The sequence below is a fragment of the Lepisosteus oculatus genome, chromosome 2, assembly GCF_040954835.1.
Source record: "Lepisosteus oculatus isolate fLepOcu1 chromosome 2, fLepOcu1.hap2, whole genome shotgun sequence".
Classification (NCBI taxonomy): Eukaryota; Metazoa; Chordata; class Actinopteri; order Semionotiformes; family Lepisosteidae; genus Lepisosteus; species Lepisosteus oculatus.
The window spans coordinates 29015854-29031891 of NC_090697.1; the positions used below are offsets into that span (position 1 = coordinate 29015854).

Consider the following 16038-nt stretch of genomic DNA (forward strand, 5'->3'; position numbering starts at 1 on the left):
TCGAGATTGCTGGGTAGGTTGTTCCACACTCCCATCACCTTTTGTGTAAAGAAGTGCCTTCTGTTCTCAACTTTAAGTGCAATTCCACATAGTCTCTTGTGTCCTGTGGTTACTGTTTCACTGTTCAGCTATACAACTACTCACTGGTGAAGCCTTTGTGCAGAAATATTTGGTATAACAAGTTTTCCTCTGATTTCTCGTCTTGCCTTTCACTCACAACCAGGCTGCATTCAGACAGGTTACACACATACAGTAGCCCCTTCAATCCTCCATAAAACTTGAATCTTGAAAAATTGCCTCAACCTTAAACATCTTCTTGCTTTATGATCATGAGGCACATGTAGATGCAGCTCCAGACTGACTCTCGAATCTGAATGTATAGTGACGTAATGTTGATTATTAACAAAATGTCAAGGACCGTGAGGTTCGTTCTGTTCCCAAGGCTTCGAAAAAAACAGTGACTGAAGGAGAGGAGGTGAAGAAATGACACTGTCAGTGATCAGAAGTGCTACAGAGACTGACATACAAGCCAAGATTGCCATATGTCCACACTGTCAAGCTTAACGTTATCATCGCCACCCGCTTCTACACTGATCTGGTCAGATCCCAGGAGCTCAGCAGGCCTGGGTCTGAGTGAGAGATATCCAGGCAAAAACTCCACTGCTTCAAGTAGTGTTGATAGACAAGGAGGTGGCACTCTTTCCTCTGGACCAGAGTTAACAAATCAAGGATTCAGTGTGGTGACTGAGGACACTGTACAGCAGGAGGTATCATTTTTCATATGAGACATTGATTAAAGGGCAGTTTGTAAGAGGTGTTAAACCTCAATGGTAGTTCCACCCCCTCCCCTTCCCGATCTTCTGTGTATCTGCTGGTACAGAATGGTGCTGTGTGTCTCCAGTGGGGCTGCTGGTACAGAATGGTGCTGTGTGTCTCCAGTGGGGCTGCTGGTGCAGAATGGTGCTGTGTGTCTCCAGGTGGGGCTGCTGGTGCAGAATGGTGCTGTGTGTCTCCAGTGGGGCTGCTGGTACAGAATGGTGCTGTGTGTCTCCAGTGGGGCTGCTGGTGCAGAATGGTGCTGTGTGTCTCCAGTGGGGCTGCTGGTACAGAATGGTGCTGTGTGTCTCCAGGTGGGGCTGCTGGTACAGAATGGTGCTGTGTCTCCAGTGGGGCTGCTGGTACAGAATGGTGCTGTGTGTCTCCAGTGGGGCTGCTGGTACAGAATGGTGCTGTGTGTCTCCAGGTGGGGCTGCTGGTGCAGAATGGTGCTGTGTGTCTCCAGTGGGGCTGCTGGTGCAGAATGGTGCTGTGTGTTGCACCTGCACTAAAGTGAAAGATAAAGGATGGTCCTATCTTAAATATTCAGCGGTTTAGAATGAAGAGTTGTGGCATTAATTATTCTGTCAAAAAAGGCCATACATCTCCCATCAAGCTGCCCATTTCATTTCTTGTTTTCCATTGTTACTGCTGCAGGGGGATATTCCTGTCTTCCTAAGAGATTTCCTGCTGAGTGCTTGCCAGCTCCAGTCCTACCACACAGTGGCAGCCTCAGCTAAGACAGCCTGCAAGGCGCTGCTGTGTTTTCACTGGAAGGCTCTCCTGGGCTGCACCTCTGCTCACTGCAAGACAACAGCACGCGCCCCAGAAGGCACTGTTTCAAATGGGTTTCTGAATCACAAACTGACTCCATCCAGGGGTTTGAATACTGGAGTCTACAAATCAGTGAATAATTTTATGTCAATGTTACAAGGAAGTGCATTTAAAATCAAGAAGAGGAGGAACGTCTTTACACAAAGGTTTGTGGGAGTGTGGAGCAAACTGCCAATCCCTGCTCCCAAGGTCATTCTCTGGCTTCTTTCAAGAAACAGTGGGATACAATCCTGGGAACAATTAACTACTAACTAATAAACAGGTCTGATGGGCCAAATGGCCTCTCTCGTGTGTAAAAGCATGTTCTCATATTTCCAGATGAAAAGGTAGGAAGATCAGTGACTTCTGTCCATCCTGTTGAGAGGAAGTCAGGTTTCCTCCTTCTCTTTCTCCAGCTCCGGATCCTTCATAATATTTCCCATCCCATCCTTCAGTTCTTCTGTCTCTGCTGGAGCTTCCCTTTCTCCCACTGGATCTCTTCCCTGGCTTCTGGACACTGCAGAACAGAACCAGAGCAGTAGTGAGCAGTAGTGAGTTCCTGCTGCCACCTCTGAGTGGACATGCTCAGCAGGTTCAGAAAGCAGGGGAAACACAGGGAGAGGAGGAGTTTCTACCCAGTAAAGTACTGTAACGCTCACGGCCACCGGTGAGTGTGTAAGAGCCGGCTTACCAGAGCGGTGATGTCACCGCCCTTCCCTGTAATAGCAGGACCACAGCCGCTGGGCTGAGAGGAGATCTCTCTTTAGCTCACCAGGCTGGGTCCCTGTTGAGTGATGCCGGAGGCCCGGGTTCGAGTCCCTGACGGTGGGGGGCCGACCTGTGCAGGCAGCAGGTGAGGGTGCCCACGTGAACCCTGTAGCGTTACAGTACTGCTCCTACAGTGAAGGTAATAAAATGTGTTTACTATGTCAAGCTGAATAATAAGAAGAGTGGCACAGAGGTTAGCACTGCTGTCTTACAGCACTGGGGCCCTGGATTCAATTCCTGGTGTGTTATGTGTGTGGAGCTTGTATGTTCTCTCTGTGTTCATGTTGTTTTCTCTCACAGTCCAAAGACAACCTGACAGGTTCATGGTCATCTGGAGAAACTGGTCCCCGGATTGATTATATGTCTGTGTGTGCCCTGTGATGGACGATCGTCCCATCCAGGGTTCAGTGCTTCCAGGGATAGGCTCTGGGCCACCATGACCCGGACTGGGATTATTGAAAGCGATGTAATAGTAATGATTGTTATTATTATCAGAGACACTCACAGTTTAGCGGGTGCTCAATGCTGTTTTTCTTCCTCACTGGCAGCTTGGGCTTTTTCTCCTGGGTCTCTTCCTTCAGTGCTCTTTCAGCTATTTTTTCATTGCCCTCTGATGCTTCTTCTCTCCCTCCTTCCTGATCCCTCTGCTTCTTCTCCTGTTCCTCCTGTGTGATCCTTCCGTCGCTCCCCAGGAAAAACGCGTCAGGGCTCCAAGGCCTCGATTTTCTCCAGGAGCTCTGTGACCTGACCGCGGTCGCCTGTGTTGTTATTGTGGAGAACATGAACCCTGTTCCCACATTTCTCCACCAGCCGCTGGAGGTCCTCCCCTCCTCTCTTTATCGCCTGCTCAAGGCCTGTGCCCCCCTTGCCGTCCCCCCAGGTGAACAGCACTAGCGTGTGTCTCCAGACCCGGTCTCCCAGAAGCCCCAGGTGCTCCTCCACGGCTCTCCGGTCCTGCTCCGTGAATGGGGCCAGGGGAATGGTCAGGAGGAAAGAGTGAGGCCCAGGAGGGCACAGGGACACGCTGCGCACAATTTCCTTCTTGAGCCAGTCCGCCGTGTCCTGCAGGGAATACCAGCCCGGCGTGTCGATCACGGTCAGCAGCCTGCCTGCCACTTCGCCCTGCCTCTTCTCACACTCCTCCGTCAGTCTCCGGGTGTCAAACTCCTCTCTGCCCAGGATGGTGTTTCCTGCTGAGCTCTTCCCAGTCCAGACCCTGCCCAGCAGGACCATCCTCAGCTCTGCGGGTACGCATGCTTCAGGGGAAACTGACGGGCCCCCTTCTTCTTCTGCTGCTTGGACTCCCTGACCTGTCAGAAGGTAAGAATGCAGTTTCTGCTTAGAAATTCAACTGGAAACCCAAGATAGAGATCAGAGGGTCTCCAGTTATTCTTATAGGTCACCTGAATCACAGTCTCCAGCCCTGGTCCTGCAGCCCCAGTCCAGTTACTCTTATAGGTCACCTGAATCAGAGTCTCCAGCCCTGGTCCTGCAGCCCCAGTCCAGTTACTCTTATAGGTCACCTGAATCACAGTCTCCAGCCCTGGTCCTGCAACCCCAGTCCAGTTACTCTTATAGGTCACCTGAACCAGAGTCTCCAGCCCTGGTCCTGCAGCCCCAGTCCAGTTACTCTTATAGGTCACCTGAATCACAGTCTCCAGCCCTGGTCCTGCAACCCCAGTCCAGTTACTCTTATAGGTCACCTGAATCACAGTCTCCAGCCCTGGTCCTGCAACCCCAGTCCAGTTACTCTTATAGGTCACCTGAACCAGAGTCTCCAGCCCTGGTCCTGGAGAGATAGCCCTGATAAAGATGCACTGTTATTTGGTAATTTGCTCAGCACATCTGGCAGTGTAACACTCAGACACCCTGAAAGTGGATTCCCATCTGCGGTTCATTGTCCCTGTTGTGTAAAGTGAGTGAGCAACTTCCCCATCTTTAGCACAGTGGTCAGATTTCTGTCACAACTGCAGCTCTGTTCACTGGGTCCCAACAGAGGCTGATTGAAATGGAAATATCAAAAGGGGAAATTGACGAATCGATAGAGCAAGCCTCTATGATGCTCAGTGCAAGGCGAAATGTTCTAATTCCACATTAAGGGTCACCCTGTGACTGGTGTGGCCATGGCATGAGAATTACACAAGAATATCAGGCTTTCCTACTTCAATGACTTGCACAACATGTAGGGGTGTCCCTGCCAGAACATTTCCGATGCTGAGCTCAAACAGCACTGTCAGACCCAATTTGGATGATGACAGGTATCTACAGCACATGCAGTGATCTGAACGATTACCGAGCCTCGGTTTAGCTACAGAATAGCAGGAGGGGCTGTTACAAACTGATTAGAGCCAGGGACTTTTGCTACTCTCCTGTTTAGTAGATTGTGCGATTATTTAAGTCTGGTCAGACAAGCCCCAGAAAGTGAATCAGGATTTAAAATAAAATACTATCTGATGGGAGATTTGTGCTCCAAGACAGCAGAACGATGGATGGTTTTTATTTTGTCTTTAGCTCTTACTGTTTATTTTTATGGCTGAAGCAATCATAATGAAATGTCTGGATTAGAGGCTCAAGCGAACGCTGGGAGTGATCATTGCTGGAATCACTGCAGATAAATACAGCAGAGGCACAACCTGACTTGGCAAGGGGGAGGTGAGCAGTGTTATTCATTAACTATAATAGCGAAGTTGCTGACAATGCGTCAGTCCCTACTGAGAGGTTTTAGGACACATTTATAAGTAAAAATAACAGAGATCTAACAGGAGAAGAATTTGCAGGCTACCGGGTTCATACAGACTTTTCAACGAACTGTATATGCTTGTTCTGGAGCTATACTGGTGTGAGAGTAGTCTGTTTCAGCCAGGAAAGTACAGTATCAACCATCAGCACAGTGAACAGGCACTGATCACCTGCACACTCCAGCCTGCCATCTCATTCCAGAAAAGGGCATTCTCAACGGTGGAGACTTATCCTTAACAATAATGATATGGAGATAACAATTGCTAGCTGACAGGACAGGTGAAAAAACAGTTTTCTAGATTTATGATAGGTTTATTTAGAGCCCACAAAATATATAGTAAATTTCAGAAGCCAGGGAATGAATTTGATTAAAAAGGTAAAGTGATCATTTACAAAGTATATGACCATAGGTGGATATGTAGAGGCTATATTTCTAGCTATTAAAACAGTACATCAAATAAACTCTGAATAGTTTCATCTTTAATGTCTGGGCATTTACGATGCAAGTACATGGAGTAGATGTAATCACAGTCTCTCCCTCAGAGCCAGCGCACTGTCAGACTCCAGAGCTGCACAATCTGACCAAGGCGTTCAGTCTCTGCGGCTCTGCAGAGAGGAAATGGCAGGCTGAGTTGAACTTGAGACTCACCACAGCAGGAGGCAGAACCAGCTGCAGCCATTCCTGTCCTCTTTCTCTCGCTGCTCTCCTTCAGAAGGACAATTTACTTTCTCACAGTGCACGGTGCAAGTTGACATCATCAGCGGTTCCAAAGTTTAATTCCTGGTGAGAAAATCCAGACTTATCTGCACACTCCATGACAATGAGCTCCACGCCCTTGGAGTTACAAGCTCTGCAGATAACAAGAGGAGGTCAGGGTCAGACTGAGCCAGCTAGAAATTTAAGAGCAGAAGACTAAGAAAGGTTACAAATGAGAGGTCATTCACACGTTGAGCTTCTTTAGCAGTTAGTAACTAATTGATCCCATACAGCTGGGTCTTGAAAGAAACCAGTTTCAATAACACGGCTGAGCAGTTTGTACTTCCACTGAGTTTTTACTTGTGCCTTTTGGTTCACATTTCATTGTTCATCCTGAACAAATGCGCTGGGTTGTCTTTGTGAGTCTCTTTGAGAATTTCTAATACTATCAGGTCTCCTCACAGTGTTCTCTGTTCAAGACTAAAGAGACTCAGTTCCTTCAGCCTGAGAAATGGTCATGGGCTTGAAACAGTTCCCTATGCTATTCTACTCATTACAGAGTTTGAGGATTGTCCTTCTGCTTCAGCAGATTTAACAGTTATTAATCCCTCTACATGTGTGTTGTAGTCCGACAACAGAGATTTTCTGTCATCCTTCAGGCGAGATTGTAATAGAGATGTGAGGTGGGCTTCCAAGCAGGACTCTCAATCCATAATGGAGCTATAAAAGGTAACACTTCTGAAACAAGTCAAAAGGTTGCCTTCAATTCCCCCTGTAACACACAGAGATTTAAAGGAAGCTTGCCTTGATCTCACCAGTAGAAGCTCTATTTCATCAACACCTTGACAGCCATCAATGTGCACAATTCCCTCTCACAGTGAGATCAATGTTAGTCCTAGTAAAAAAAAGGATGTATGTGAGTATTTAATACCAGTGAAATCTATCTTGGATCAAAGCATGTTCATGTCTGAACAACCGAGCAAGGGCCCCATGCCCTCTATATAGTGCTGACTCAGCTCTATGGAGCCCAATGCTCTGTATAGTACTGAATCATGAAACTCAAACTCTAACTAAAACTCCATCATTAAGTTTGCGGACGATACAACAGTCATCGGCCTGATCACAAATGGTGAAGAGTCCGCGTACAGGGAGGAGGTTGAAACCCTGGCAGCATGGTGCCAGGAGAACAACCTCTCTCTGAACATCAGTAAGGAGATGATTGTGGACTATAGAAAACACCAGGGAAGAGATCACACACCTATCTACATCAATGGGACTGCAGTGGAGAGGGTCAGCAGTTTTAAATTCCTGGGAGTTAACATCTCAGAGAACTTAACCTGGACCCACCACACCAACACTGTGGTCAAGACAGCACAGCAGCGCCTGTTCTTTTTCCGCAGGCTAAAGAAGTTCGGCATGCCAACACATATCCAGGCCAGCTTCTACAGGTGCACTATTGAGAGCATCCCGACTGGTTGCATCACTGCCTGGTATGGGAACTGCTCTGCCCGGGATCGCAAAGTACTGCAGAGGGTGGTGAAGTCAGCGGAGCTCATTACCAGCTGTGAGCTACCGAACATCCAGGATGTCTACTCAGCTACAGTAGATGTCTTAACAAGTCCAGGTCCATTCTCAAGGACCCCAGTCATCCCAGTCACAAAGTGTTTTCCCTCCTTCCATCCGGGAAATGGTACCGAAGCATTCGGTCCAAGTCCAACAGACTACGGAACAGCTTCTACCTCCAGGCAATAAGACTGCTAAATAGCCAACCTGCAGCTCCTTTAGCAAATCACCTGTAATGGCTACATGGACACACAGTTTTCACTGTATTCATCATACTGCACTACTTGTATATATTGCATACGCCATGGACACATAGCAGCTCTACTCATATTGATTTTTAATCCGTTTCTATTACATCTATTATTATGTAACCTCATTTTCGTAACCTTATTTTTGTGATTTTTGTGAGCTCGCAGAAAAGACATTTCATTGCCAGCAGCTACTGCTGCACGCGGTATTGTTGTGCATTTGATAAATAAACTTTGATTTGAATTGATCTGAAATCAGTGTTTTACAGGGGAATACTCTCAGTTCAGGATATAGACCACGTGCCTTGAAGATAAGGTTCCCGGTCCCTCATACTGGCACTCAGCCTAATTGGAGGAGACATTACCCCGTAAAAGTGCAAGACGCTTTGATTGAGAGAATTCATCCATCCATTCATCTTCTGACTGATGTCTCCATTACAGAGTCACGGGGGAGCTGGAGCCTATCCCAGAATCAGCATGCATTCACAGAATTTCAATTAACAAATTGCTGAACCAATGAAAGAATGACCACACACTTCTGAAGTAACTGCTATCTGCACAGGCTTCAGAAACTGGGTGTAGTAAGAATGAGAATAAGAAACGAGAGGACTCTGTCCAATCCAGCCTGCTTGGCAGTTATGAGCTAATAGATCCAATGATCCGATCATTCAACCCTTTCTTGAAAGAAACCGGGATATTGGTTTTGATAGCATGTTTGGATGGTGTAAGAGTGTGGAATTTCTAGCTGCCTATTCACCGGGCGGAGGTTCGACACCCCGGGGTGAGGTAGAGAGCCCATGCGTAGTCTCCCAGCCAGCGGGAAATAACGAACAGAGAGATCCTACGAGAGGGCAGAGAATTCTCTAGAGAGGAGAAAGCCTTCCAGCTGCTGTCAGGGTTCTGAGGCGAACACCAGGAGATCGCATGAGAATGAAATACAGGGTTTCTAATGAAGACCCCAGGTGGAGCTGGTATACATTCTCACGCGGAGTTAGGGAGGGGGCCTCTAGGGGTGCACAGCGGGAAATCCCCTCCCACTGTCGCAACAGCCTGTTCTAGACTCCCACCACCCTTCCTGTAGAGGAGTGCCTCCCGTGCCCAGTTTTCAGTGCACTTCCACACAGTTTCCGCTCGTGCCCTCTGGTGGGTGTGTCACTGTTCACGTTGAAGAAATCCACTGGGTTGTCGTGTCTTTGAGATTTTTGTATCAAGTCACCAGTCATCTCTGTTCAAGACTAAAAAGATCCATTTGTATAAGTATGTTACCCTATAAACCATGATAAAATTAGATTTTCCTCCATACGTTGTCGACATCTGAAACAGAATAAGAAAGCTGAGTAGGTATTGCTGCACTGTTCTATCCCGTGTCCAGTTTCTTTGTCCTCTCTGGACAGCCAGGTCTGTCTCTGTCCAGTGTCTATGGTCAGGTTGTGGTCACTGACCCTGTCCTCTCTGGACACTGAGGTCTGCCTGTGTCCAGTTTCTCTGTCCTCTCTGGACAGCCAGGTCTTTCTGTGTCCAGTGTCTATGGTCAGGTTGTGGTCACTGACCCTGTCCTCTCTGGACACTGAGGTCTGCCTGTGTCCAGTTTCTCTGTCTTCTCTGGACAGCCAGGTGGGTCTTTGTCTTGTCTTTTTGATCCTGGCAAGATATTCTGCTAAAGGAAATTCTTTTTTTAGTGTCTGGTCGCATTTAGAATTGTGTGTATTTTAATTTCACTGTCCCAATAAGATTTATATTTATTTTTTAAATTTAGCTTGGATTATTGCTGCAGGGATTTTGTTTTGGGATTTACTGTAGATCTCCTGTGCTGAACTCCAAAAGCATCCCCCCCTGAGAACAGAGGAGTTCTGCAGGGCTTCTGCAGGGGGTTATTCTAGGTATCTAACACTCACATAAAAAACAGTAGGCAATATCAAGGCTTCTGAAGGGCTTCTACAAGATAATATATTTACAGTCTACATTTCTAGATGTATTGTTTTCAGGTGACTAATATTTTTTCATATGCTTTTCTTTAAACATTTTCAAACTCCTGATGTTCTTTGTTTAAATGTCAAAGAAAATTGTTAATCACAGTCAATCTCAATTGTTTTGGTTCTGTGGCTTTCATGAGCTTTTTTGTATTAACCGAGCTCAGAATAAAGCTCTGTAACACATAGGACACATATACTGTAGGAACACATAGGAATCCTGCATAAAGTTCACATTTTATTAAGCAGGTGCTGTTGCCTCTTAGGCTAAATGTTTTTCGAAAAATAGTTTTAAAGGGAAAACTTGACTTGTTTTCTGTCATAGGTAGCTCCCGCAGTTAATGCCCTGAGGTACAATCGGTATGGCCTTGTAACGATCAGTTCTTTCCGGACACTATGTGGACGACACGATCCAGGGAAAAGTGAAGAAACACGGGGAAAAAAAGTCATGCAGGATACGGGGATGAAAACAGGGGGCGTGTCCTTGGTGCGCTGGTGTTCGGGGGAGGTGTGGCCGAGGCAAACAATCCGGGAGAAAATCCAAAGGGGAATCCAGACGAAGGCAAAAGTCCAAAACCGGGCGGTCCATCCCAGACAAACAAGATTTAAAAACGTGAACCGGATCGGAACCGGTGGGGGACAGGAACAGGAACAGAGAATAAATCCTTAACGAGACCAGGCGCTTCCAGGTCCCGGACTCGCCTGGTGTGGAAACCAGAGCAGAGCCCAGATTAGAGTGGGCACCTGGCTTTTAAGGAGGACTGAAAGGGGCTGGAACAGGGAGCAGGTGTGGGAGATGAGGTCAGAAGTGAAAGAGCCGGAGCGCCCTTAAGGGGGAGGGGCTACAATCGTGACAGGCCTACTGCTCTGAAAATTGTGAAAAGGCCTTTACCTCAGCTGGTTTAGTATGGCTAAATTCCACTTGTTAATGAAATCATTTCTGCAATCTAATTTAGAGCACAGTGAATTGCTCAAACAGCCTTCTGTTGGTCAAAAAAGAGCTCATGCCAGCCCTATCAGTGAAATGTGTTTTTCAACCCAGAGCTGTAGCAGGTTTGTTGGAGATAGGAGGTACAGTATCTGTTGAGCCCCGATTTCAGGACCATGATCAGCTCCATCTAGTGAACCACTGACTAAATCTAAAGGAGCAAAATTATAAAAGAAAGCAGTCATGTCCAACACATGGCAAAATATTGTAAAACATATACTGTGTAGATAAAACCTAAAAACAGTCCTGGATTTGAGAAATGTGTAGTATTTGTTTGACTTAGGTTGAATATAGTTTTAAATGAGGGTCTCCACGTACATACCTACTGTAAGAACACAAGAACAGTCACAGACAAGAGAAGGCCTATGAATCATCGAGCCTGTCTGGTAGTTAGTAGCTATTTGATCCCAGGACCTCATCCAGCTGTTTCTTGAATGAAGCCGAACAACATAACTGGGCAGCTTGTTCCCCGCTCCCACCACCCTTTGTATAAAAATCTGTTCTTGGCTTTAATGCACTTAATCTGTGTCAGTTTGTGCCCTCTGAGTTCCGCTAATCATTTTGAAAAAGGCCGCGTCGTGCCGGTGCCTTTGGTGATGACATATTCTGCGTCTATGATGCATCTATGATGAAATACAGTACCTCACCCCTCCTGCAGGGGGCACCCATGGTTAAAAACTCTGGACTTAGAGGGCTTGTGGAGTTAAAATGCTCCCTGCAGCACTCCCTGAGGTACAAAATTCAGGCTTCTACAGTAAAATACCCAGCAGTGGAAATATACAGTCTGTAGACTGAATAACTGCATCAGCTAAATCAAGAATAATCTGTGAGGTTGTAAACTGTTATTGCTATCAGATGGCATGATATGGCATTTCCAAATAATTAGCAGAATTCTTCTGTCACACCCTCAGCTACCATTTATTTTTTAATAACCCCCCAAAAGATATTCTATTTTCATAACTTCTGTACTAACAGCACCAGTCAGAACTCATCTCACTGGAAACTAAATTGCATTCAAAAACGAATTTAGGAAAGCAGGATTGACAGTGACGATGAGGATCATCACAGTGGTTACCGTTGCGTCCAGCGCCCGAGGGGTTAAGGCCGCCGCCGCGGCGCATGCGCAGACGCGCGCCGCTGCAGTGAGGCGCCCGGCCGCTCAGCTCGGAGCGCGAGCGACTGTGCGCGCGCGTGTCGCTGAGTCAGGGCGCGCCTCCTCGTGGACGTGTCAGAGGACATCCGTGAGTGTAGCATGTAATACCGGCCAAAAGCACCGCAGCGAAGCCATAACCGAATACCGAAGTGTCTTTGGCTATGTTTGTTTTTTAACCCCGGCGGAGAGAGATATTTCCCCATCCAATTTTTTTAATACCTAAGAATAAAAGCGCCACCTTGTCCTTTTGCATTTCTCTGCTCGATCATGTCTAAGAATAGCAATGGGAAACCGGAGAGGCAGAGAAAAGGCAGCCAGGAGGACAACAGGGAGCACAGGAACCTCTCCTATCTGTTCTACCAAGCCGTGCGAGACCACAAGCCCGTGTGGATGCTGGAAGACATGCGGAATATGGAGATGTTTTACTGGGAGGAGGACGTCAGCCAGAGGTCGTACTCGCCCTCGGAGGCGCTGCTGTACGCTGTGGTCCATGACCACCATGCCTATGCCCACTATCTGCTGAGTCACTACCTGGAGAAGGCGCTGGAGATGCCAGGTCAGCGTTTCTGCTGCTGCGCGTCCTCGGCGCCGCACCTGGCCATGGCGGTGCGCTACGACCGGAGGGACATCCTGGCGCTCATTCTGCAGGTGGTGCACCGGCTGCCCAGCCTGCGGTCCTACGTGAACCGCCGGGACTGCTTCCACCTGGAGGACGGCAAGACCCCCCTGCACCTCGCCTGCGAGCTGCTGCGCTCCGAGGCCGTCGTCCTGCTGCTAGGCAACGGCGCGTCGCCGCACGCGGAGGACCACAAGGGCATGACCCCGCTGGACGTCATCCTGGAGCAGCTGTGCGACTCGAAGGTCAACCTCGGGCCCAAGAAGCTCTGCCTCGACAACCTGCTGATGTTCATGCCCGAGGTGCGCTTCAAGATGAAGGCGTCCCTGGAGCGGGAGCCCGCCTGCTGGACGAAAGTGCTCGGAGAGGATGTATTCACCTACCTCGTCGGGAAAACTCCGGCCCCGTTATTTCTCCTCTCTATGCAAAACATCCTGCGGCTGCTGCCCCCGGACAGGTTCCCGCAGAGCCTGCAGGAGCTGCCCATACCGAACGCACTGAAGCCCATCCCCGCCTCTTACAAAAAGCGAGGCCGCTACTAATGCGCTGTGAGCTGAGGATCAAGACGGTTTTAAAAAAAAACAAAACAGTTATTTATTACAGTCTTGGCATGGTGACTGGCGTTGTGTTTGCGGAGCATGAATGAATATTTGTCTTTTTATAGGAAATCACATTAAAAACAAAAACGACTCAAAGAAGGCAGCCGACTAACCAACTCGCCGATCGGAAAGTATCGGTTGGTATTTTTAAAGCGTCTACAAACATCAGGTCTACAAAAAGCAATATTGTTTTACAGTGTTGAGGGATCATTTCTATTTATTAAGACTGCGATTTGCTGAGGGGCCTTAGCCTTTGGCATTGTCCTGGTGCAGCTAAATCTTTTTGACACAAATATCTAATGCAAGCATGATACATTTATTTTGTTATATGTTATCAATTCAATAGTGACTATGAAATATATATAAGGAAATAACGTAATCAATTCTTAACTATATTCAGGAGAATATACAGTACATCCAATCGTGTTGATTACTGACCTGTCTGCGCAGGGTTGCACCTTTGTGGCAGTATTTAATATCAATTTTGTAAACATTTCCATTTTCTAACATATTTTGAATATTTATGTTTTGTCTTCCGGAAGACTTGTTTGAAACTGTGTCTCATTTTCCGAGAGGGTCGTTTTCTCCCAGCCGGGATGGTGAAATGACGGGTGCTGTCAACATTTGAACACTTTGAGTTCGAACTCTTCCGTTTTTTTTTCGGTTCCACAGAGTTTGCCTAAAGCTGGGGTCAGCTATTTGAGATGTCTCTTTAAATGTAGTGCTCGCTTCTTGTGAGGGGGCAGTGTAGGGGGCACGCCTCCGCTCTCATGACTGTGGGCTTGTGGGTTCATGTCTCTCCTACTGTACCCACTGTAGAGTGAGGTACTGCACCCCAGTAGCTCCAGTCCACCCTGCTGTGGAACTGGCCATCAGCACTGCTGTGGAGGTGCTCCCTGTGATGGACTGGCAGGGAGAGTCAGGTGCTCTCTGGTTGCTTCATGCCTGACAGCCAGGATGACCTCTGGCCTGCTGAGCCACAGTGTGGGGCCTGAACGAGATGAGCTTTTCAGAGCTTTGTCACAAGCTGCTGGGCGCAGTCACGGTGAGGGGGCCTGGCCCTGTAGCTGGAAGGCTTCGGGTTAAAAATAAGGTTGTTATCACCTTGAAGCACGTTTGTCCTCTACGAGTGCTGTCATAAACTCTACAAAGCCCGCAAATGCACATTGGATTGAAGAGTCAGCCCAATATCTAACAAAGCCTGATGTTTTTTTTATGAAATGCTTTGGAGCGATGAATGTTTAAGCTGTGCGCAGTGTTATAGATGGCGAGGGCTAAGAGTCTCTCAACTGTAGTGCATTGTTTTTGTTTTGTTTGGGCTGTAGCACATTTTTGGATTGTTCCACTGTCATCTGTTCAGGGTGTCTCTGAAGGAAAACAAATAAATATACCTCTTACGAATTACACTGCCGTGGTATCTTTTTAAGCAGGGTCATTTGAGTTCCAGTGGCGTTTAGGAGGCAGTAGATGTGAAAATGAAAAGCGGGACAGAAGAAATGAAATGTGTGATCCACTCTTGTGCAGGTGGAGCTGAAGAGAGCTCTTGTCTGTTTGTCTGCTGCTACTGTACCTAGATTGAGTCAAGAAATGCGTTGTTCAGTTGTGCTGCGGGACATGAGGTTTGCTGACAACTCTTCTTTTGTGTCATGGAATTATTTCTGTTGAATGCAGAGTTTTTAATGAGCCACTCTCCGTGGGCAGCAGGGCACTGGTATCAGAGGGGCTGGCAGTGCGTTCAGGGGCTGGACTGGAGCAGTGCTCTGGAGAGGGGGAGACACGCCCTGAAGGGCGAGCCAGCCTGTTCAGTGAGGCCTGGGGGGGGTTAGCTCCTTGGTCCCAGGCCGATCTGTGTTCCCTGGGACATGTGTCTGAAAAGGCCCCCAGTCCAGCCACTCCCTCACGCTCCTGGCCAGCACATTAAACACATCTGAGCTCCTTGCCAACCAGAGAAAAGCTGTCAAACCTGTCGAAAACCTCAACTTACAATTCACATTTCGATAGATAGATAAGACTCCTCAATTTCCCTTTGGGATCAATAAAGTGTTATGTATCTATACTTGGATAAGTGTGTAAGTCTCTTTGTGGGTAAGTCTCTGGACTCACGACTAACAGGGATGTGGGTCTGAATCCCTGCTTGAATAATAATAATTATGATGCAGAGTGCAGGCTAGAACTGCTGCCTCAAGCCTCTGAGATCTTGCATTCATTTCTGGGCTAGGGCTCCTTCTGTGTGGAGTTTGCATGTTCTCTCTTGTGTTCATGTAGGTCATGTCCTTCCTCACTAATCTGTCCAAAATGGCAAAGTTCTGCCACAATGCTGACTCCTAGGAGAAAGACAAAGTCTATGAACTGTGGATTCGCCACCGTCCACAGTCAGTCCACCAGCAAAGAGGAGGAATGGAGGATTTTCAGTGAGTAACAACATCTGGGCTTCTGGCCTGGCAGGACTGCAGAAGGTCATCAGACTGGAGAATGGAGGTGGACAGAGCTGGTCTCCCACAGAGACAACAAGAATCGAGTGCGGCTAAAAACATTGAATCACGAATCTCAGCCCCAGTCAGGGTGCTGACCCTGCAAAATTTCCCTTTCCACGAATGAAAAATAAGTGCTTTGTTGACACAGGTTTTTCATTAAACACTTGAGTCATTGTAGCTGAATCATTATGCTGTGAATGTATCTCGCTCATCGTTCTTGAAAAATGTATGAGACTGCTCATTTAATATCTGCTAGAACAATATACAGTATGCACACCTTCAACCTTCAAACAATCATTCGACAGCCTAATAACATCAGAATATTTACCATAGGTGCTGAGAGACCTGTCATGACTTCCAGTTAATATTCCCAAAAACAGTGACAACTTTATGAAGTTATTTTTCTATCAGAGCAGCTCTACAATATGTCAGCACTTTTTTACATAAAAACAAACATCCAAGCCATAAAGAGAGAAAAGTTTAAGACTTTGATAATAACAAAATGAATACACATAAATAACTTGTATGTTCATACTGTATATCCATCCATTTTCTAACCTGTGTATCCAGTACAGGGTCGTGGGGGAGCTGGAG

At 47.2% G+C, this 16038-nt stretch overlaps 2 protein-coding genes and 1 long non-coding RNA gene across 4 annotated transcripts; 1 reads left to right on the top strand and 2 right to left on the bottom strand.

Annotated features, from left to right (window-relative positions):
- Positions 1-1719: 1719 nt before the first annotated feature.
- Positions 1720-3103, bottom strand: LOC107078049 (uncharacterized). 2 transcript variants are annotated; one of them, XR_011193552.1, is made up of 3 exons: positions 2903-3103; positions 2402-2525; positions 1720-2146 (listed from the first exon to the last, which is right to left on the bottom strand). It is a non-coding gene; the product is annotated as an uncharacterized lncRNA (long non-coding RNA). The 2 variants fall into 2 exon arrangements; XR_011193546.1 differs by having other exon boundaries at positions 2321-2525.
- A 2-nt stretch (positions 3104-3105) lies between these two features.
- On the bottom strand, positions 3106-12456 carry LOC138225515 (GTPase IMAP family member 4-like; the record flags this gene model as incomplete). The annotated part of the gene is made up of 3 exons (XM_069185855.1): positions 12287-12456; positions 5786-5987; positions 3106-3707 (listed from the first exon to the last, which is right to left on the bottom strand). Coding segments are annotated over exons 2-3 (633 nt in total), but the record flags the coding sequence as incomplete, so codon positions are not given.
- Positions 11734-15026, top strand: LOC102686594 (ankyrin repeat domain-containing protein 9). Its single transcript, XM_006626118.3, has one exon. It carries the CDS (start codon positions 12023-12025, stop codon positions 12911-12913), a length of 891 nt encoding a protein of 296 aa, XP_006626181.1. The 5' UTR covers positions 11734-12022; the 3' UTR covers positions 12914-15026.
- The last annotated feature ends 1012 nt before the right edge of the window (positions 15027-16038 follow it).

Excerpts from the sequence above, each read along its gene's own strand:
- LOC102686594 (XM_006626118.3), top strand. The coding sequence starts at position 12,023 with ATGTCTAAGAATAGCAATGGGAAACCGGAGAGGCAGAGAAAAGGCAGC.